The 6,653-nt window shown below is 40.0% G+C and overlaps 1 protein-coding gene across 1 annotated transcript; it reads left to right on the forward strand.

The window, feature by feature from the left end:
• The first annotated feature begins 729 nt into the window (after positions 1-729).
• LOC118364863 (uncharacterized) lies at positions 730-5,143 on the forward strand. The gene is made up of 3 exons (XM_035746643.1): positions 730-783; positions 3,991-4,218; positions 4,533-5,143. The coding sequence occupies exons 2-3, from the start codon at positions 3,996-3,998 to the stop codon at positions 4,934-4,936; spliced, it is 627 nt and encodes a 208-aa protein (XP_035602536.1). The 5' UTR covers positions 730-783; positions 3,991-3,995; the 3' UTR covers positions 4,937-5,143.
• The last annotated feature ends 1,510 nt before the right edge of the window (positions 5,144-6,653 follow it).

Genomic DNA, 6,653 nt, shown 5'->3' on the forward strand with positions numbered 1-6,653 from the left:
GGCACTGTACATGTGGAAAAGACGGCCATCGTCAATATGGATTTTTAACACCATAACAACCGCACTGCCCCTTGAACTTATAAAATAGTGAACTTTACCTCTGGTTTCCTATCCCAGATTATTATTTATTTTTTTAACCTTTATTTTACTAGGCAAGTCAGTAAAGAACAAATTCTTATTTTCAATGACAGCCTAGGAACAGCGGGTTAACTGCCTGTTCAAGGGCAGAACGACAGATTTGTACCTTGTCAGCTCAGGGATTTGAACTTGCAACCTTTCAGTTACTAGTCCAACACTCTTACCACTAGGCTACCCTGCCACCCCTGGCATGCCCAATGTATGCCAGATGTGTGGCAAAGCCTTCAGCCAGAGCTCCAACCTCATCACAGCCATCAGCACAGTGGCACCTACCACTGACCCCGCTGCCTCTTCGGCTTCCAACACAAACAGGAGAACGAACCACTGCACAAACACTGTCAGTGATTTACCTGTAAGGGTGTAGTTAAAGATATGGCCCTTTGAGATCTAATATGTTTTAGTGCTTGACAAATATATTGCTCTTGTGACGCCCACGTAGCTTCTCTGGAACTGAGTCATCCTCTTCAGTTCTCTGGAATGTAAACATTTACCTGGAATGGATTGGGCTGAGAATTCCCCACCCTCCCTCTCTCTGTCAGCGTTACCCTATAAAAGCAGAGCCATCTCTCCACTCTGCACTTAGAACACCTGATTACTACAATCTTCAAGCGCGCCACCGCACCGAGGAAGAACACACAGACACAGGTAAATTCATAATTTAAAATATATGCTTTAGGTTTAGGTTTAAAAATCACGATTGTTTTTATATCGTGCAATTCTACACTGTTTCTTCACAGGAGGAATCCATATTTATGAACAGAACACAACTATTTGTTCATAGGTTCTGACACAAATGAAATTGAACTCCAGTCCTTAAATGAAAATATATATATATATTTTTAGAACACAAGGACATAAAACAATATGTGCAAATGTATCTAGGCCTGTATGCCAACAGTTCGCAAAAACAATGTCTAATTCATTAGAACCATTACAGATAAATCCTAATTGCTAAATTGACCCATAAATATTCAGTCAATAAAAAGTGCCATTTGAAACCATAATCTGAAAATATTATATTATATATTATATCATGGAGCAGGCGCTTAACTGTAGAAGACTAGGGCTGTAGGTTGGTGGCACAGGAGGTTGGTGGCGCCTTAATTGGGGAGGACGGGCTGGTGGTAACAACTGAAGCGGAATCAGTGGAATGGTATCAAATACATCTAATACATGAGATCCAGGTGTTTGATGCCATTCCATTTGTGCCGTTCCTTCCACTTTTATAAGCGTTCTCCCCTCAGCAAGATACTCAGAAATAGGGGACGCTGTCAGTCTTGTATCAATATGATACCGAATAATATGATCTCAGTATCTAGAGCAGCCTCCACTGCAGTGGCATAGCCTTGTTTTGTTAATCTGATCATTTGTTAGATTTGTCTTATTTTTGGATGCTACGTCTCTTAATTAATCAAATGTCTACAAATATATGTTTTAGTGTAATGATGTTATTGCCTATGTTAGGTTGCTTTTCAACACTGAGTGGGAAGACCCATGTATGCATTTCTAAGTTATATTCTTCATGAATTAATGGGTAGCCTATTCATTTAAATGATCAAAAATGGCTGTAAATATCCGAGTGGACATTTCAATAATGAACGACGTTACACACCAGGATTTTATAGTCCTTTGTTCCTTGCACAGGTCAGATATATCAAGAAAAAAATAGATATATATAATAGAAAATATTTCCAAATAAAAAGTTGGCAGTGTGAAGACATGCGCATCTCCTGCCTGGAACAGTTACTCTGAAATAGTGATCATTTGAAAGAGGCTCATTTGGCAGAGTTGTATAACAACTTTTTTCAGTGTTACAAACCAAAATCTGTCTTCTTTTCAATACACAGACGTCCGATTTAGTTGAATCTGCCTGTTCATTGGAATTTTCTAAATGGACAATTCCCATTGAACACTGCATGGTGATGAATTACGGCCACAACATCTGTTTGTTGAAAACAACAAGTAGACTGGGCTTAATGATTCTGATGAAAATATGTTCTTTATCAAACTAATGTTGTTGCAAATTACCGGTGTGGAACTTGGCTATGTTTAGGGGGGTTGTATCCTAGAACTTGGATTCTACGTGGCACTAGCAGTTGCCAAGTAGCATAAGAGGAAAATATACTGCTTAGCAGAGAACATGAATACTTATTATAGGCACTGTAATGAAACTGCACCTCAAGAGACTGTTGAAGCCACCATTTCTCACAACTACTGACTGGTTCTCAACCTAGTTTTATTTTATTGTAAAACAAATGTGTTGTTAGTTTTAATAATTGAATAGTGCCTTATTTTAGTTATTGTTAGAGTTGTTGAATTTACATGCATATCTCTTTTTATGTTGACGGAATACAAGATAGATGGAAGGGAGGAGTTGTTACGTGTGATATAATGTGATACTGGTATATAGTATTTATCCTAGGCACTACTTTGTTGTTACTGTGGAACCTAGAGCATTGATACTAATTGAGTACTGCGCCTGTTCATGAATGCTCTGTGCTTGAACTTGAGTTTGATCGATAAACTAAAGTTAACATTACCTCCGTTTCAAGTAGGATTATTACTGTTTGTGTAGTAGAAAGAACACAACACCTAATGCCAATATATATAAAAAACAGTAGCAGAGAACAATATGGCGAACTTAGCAAAGTAGGCATTTGTGATAAGTACTTTGGGTCTGCCAACTTCATGAACCTTCACCATTCTCAAATAAATTCTGATTGACACCAACCCGTGTCTCTTTTAAAAACATTAAATTGGCAGATGGAACCAAGACATCACAGAAGACATGCAATGCCACTTAGTGCAATGGTGACTAATAATGATAAATTGCACAGTGAAACTTTGCTTTTTGAGATCTGTGCTTTATGTGGACAGTTTGGATGAGGAAAATTATTTAATTTAGTCAGTGGTGTAAAGTACTTAAGTAAAACTACTTTACAGTACTACATAAGACGTTTTTTTGTGGTATCTGTATTCTACTAGTACTATTTATTTTACTTGACTACATTTCTAAAGAAAATCAGAGTGTGCCCCTGGCTATGTGTAAATGTTGGAGTGTGCCCCTGTCTACGTGTAAATGTTGGAGTGTGCCCCTGGCTATATGTAAATGTTGGAGTGTGCCCCTGGCTATATGTAAATGTTGGAGTGTGCCCCTGGATATGTGAAAAAGTTGGAGTGTGCCCCAGGCTATGTGTAAATGTTGGAGTGTGCCCCTGGCTATGTGTAAATGTTGGAGTGTGCCCCTGTCTATGTGTAAATGTTGGAGTGTGCCCCTGGCTATGTGTAAATGTTGGAGTGTGCCCCTGGCTATGTGTAAATGTTGGAGTGTGCCCCTGGCTATGTGTAAATGTTGGAGTGTGCCCCTGGCTATGTGTAAATGTTGGAGTGTGCCCCTGGCTATGTGTAAATGTTGGAGTGTGCCCCTGGCTATGTGTAAATGTTGGAGTGTGCCCCTGTCTATGTGTAAATGTTGGAGTGTGCCCCTGGCTATGTGTAAATGTTGGAGTGTGCCCCTGGCTATGTGTAAATGTTGGAGTGTGCCCCTGGCTATGTGTAAATGTTGGAGTGTGCCCCTGTCTATGTGTAAATGGAAATAAGAAAAGGTGCCATTTGGTTTACTTAATATAAGGAAATTGAAATGATTCATACTTTTACTTTGAATAAAAAAGTACGTTTAAAACCCAAATACTTTTAGACTTTTACTCAAGTAGTATTTTACTGGGTCACTTTTACTTGAGTCATTTTCTATTAAGGTATCTTTACTTTTACTCAAGTATGACACTTTTTCCACCACTGAATTGAATCAACTTAGTCCTTAATTACCCTCTTTCTCTCCTCTCTCTATCGTAGCAGCAATGGGAGGGAATAATTCACATGATGGTGCTGCTTCACATGCCTACAGCCAAAATGACAGCCATAATGACAGTCACAATGACAGCCATAATGACAGCCATGATGACAACCGTGTTGACAAAAGCCAACACATAACAGGCCAAAATATATCAGGCCAAAAAATAACAGGCGATATGACAGGCAATTTTTCCATTGGCAACCAGACCAACACCACCAGTCATTCCGGTATGTAACCCAATCCAACAGGAGGGAATCTATATATGAATGAATGAATAAATACATTCATATTTTATTGTTATGCCATGTGACCATTCCACATGGGATTATAACACACATTGATATTAGACATTTCAAAGCATAAAGTAATTACATGTCTATATACATACACATTTCACAGCTCGGTTCTAGCCCCAGTGTAAAAATACATAAATATAAACAATGGTTTATTGTTGCTCATAGCAGTGTTCTCAGCAAACTCCTAATTACCGACAACCACATGTATTGTAGTACTGTCCAATGACTCTCTCTCTTTCTCCTAGCTTCACCAAAAACTCCCCAAAAAACTGTCGTACCCAGCATCACCATTGCCAACGTTACAGGCGGCAAAGTGCGTCTCTACTACAAGTCAGAGGAGATGGCTCTCAGTGACCTCATCAAGGGAAGTCATCTCAGCAAGGGCAACTCCATTCTCATCCTGGATGGCACCGTTAAGAAGACCAACCTCCCTCAGAGCCTCTATGTCACTTGCTTCCAAGTAGAAAATGACAATACTCAATCATGTCCTGAGGAAGGCCCAATTTATGGTCTGGACAACCTCCTGGCAGAGTATGATGAGGGTCACCCCAAGTCCTACATCCTCACTGCTGACAAAGAGTTGAAGGTAGCTGAAACAGGAAAGATCTGGGTGGATGAGGACGGGGTGGATCACAACCCCAAAAAGTAACGCCACCAGGGAACCTCCTGTATCTTAACACCCTTTATTAATCACAGATTAAACTACATGCAAATTATTGATTTAAAAAAATAAAGAGAGCATGCATCACAGATAAGTGAAATAGTTTTTCAAGATACACTCTCAGTGTATGGTAGAAATCAGCAATGTAATCAATGTAGTTTTGTGACAAATAAATAAATGTTACCAAACTGAGAATGTTAGTATGTGTTCTGTAAGACGTTATCGTGTGTGTGTGTGTGTGTGTGTGTGTGTGTGTGTGTGTGTGTGTGTGTGTGTGTGTGTGTGTGTGTGTGTGTGTGTGTGTGTGTGTGTGTGTGTGTGTGTGTGTGTGTGTGTGTGTGTGTGTGTGTGTGTGTGTGTGTGTGTGTGTGTGTGTGCGCGTGCGCGTGTGCGCGTGCGTGTGTGTGTGTGTGTGTGTGATAACATTACATGTTTGGGGTTGCCACCAGATATCCTACATACTGATACTAATTTTAACAAAGGTCAACAACACAATATTGTAATCAATGTTGTAATCAACGTTTTATTTCTAAGGTTGTAGTCATGTTATTTCAAGCATACAGTGTGATGGTGCAAGACACTTACAGGGAGCACAAATATATATAGCGGAGTAAAAGCCTGCATATTTCCTCATTACCTTGGATTTGAAGATCATGTGAACTAGAATGTTAGATACAGTGCATTCGGAAAAGGTTCAGAACCCTTGACTTTATCCACATTTTGTTACGTTACAGCCTTCTTCTAAAATGGATTAAATACTTTTTTTCTACACACAATACCCCATAAGGACAAAGCAAAAACATTTTTGCAAATGTAAATTTATTAAAAACATAATATATTTACATATGAATTCAGATCCTTTGCTATGAAACTAAAAATTGAGCTCAGGTGCATCCTGTTTCCATTAATCATCCTTGATATGTTTCTACTACATGATTGGAGTCCACCTGTGGTAACTTCAATTGGTTGGACATGATCTGTAAAGGCACACACCTGTCTATATAAGGTCCCACAGTTGACAGTGCATGTCAGAGCAAAAACCAAGCCATGAGGACAAAGGAAATTGTCCATAGAGCTCCAAGACAGGATTGTGTCAAGTCCCAAATCTGGGGAAGAGTACCAAAACATTTATGCAGCATTGAAGGTTCCCAAGAATACAGTGGCCTCCATCATTCTTAAATGGAAGAAGTTTGGAACCACCAAGACTCTTCCTAGAGTTGGCCACCTGGCCAAACTGAGCAATCGGGGAAGAAGGGCCTTAGTCAAGGAGGTGACCAAGAACCTGATGGTCACTCTGACAGAGCTCCAGAGTTCCTTTTTTGGAGATGGGAGAACCTTCCAGAAGGGCAACCATCTCTGCAGCACTCCACAATTAGGCCTTTATGGTAGAGTGACCAGACAGAAGCCACTCATAACTAAAAGGCATCCAAAGGACTCTCAGACCATGAGAAACAAGATTCTCTGGACTGATGAAACCTAGAATTAACTCTTTGGCTGAAAGGAAAGCATCACGTCTTGAGGAAACCTGGCACCATCCCTGCAGTGAAGCAAGGTGGTGGCAGCATTATGCTGTGGGAATGTTTTTCAGAGGTTGAGACAGGGAGACTAGTCAGGATTGAGGGAAAGATGAACGGAGCAAAGTACAGAGAGATCCTTGATGGAAACCTGCTCCAGAGCACTGAGGACCTCAGACTGGGTCGAAGGT

The sequence above is a fragment of the Oncorhynchus keta genome, chromosome 32 (assembly GCF_023373465.1).
Source record: "Oncorhynchus keta strain PuntledgeMale-10-30-2019 chromosome 32, Oket_V2, whole genome shotgun sequence".
Taxonomy (NCBI): Eukaryota; Metazoa; Chordata; class Actinopteri; order Salmoniformes; family Salmonidae; genus Oncorhynchus; species Oncorhynchus keta.

Bases quoted from the DNA above. Each gene is read 5' to 3' on its own strand.
- LOC118364863 (XM_035746643.1), top strand. From the start codon at position 3,996: ATGGGAGGGAATAATTCACATGATGGTGCTGCTTCACATGCCTACAGC. The intron at 4,219-4,532 runs GTATGTAACCCA...TCTTTCTCCTAG, and splicing joins CAACACCACCAGTCATTCCG to CTTCACCAAAAACTCCCCAA.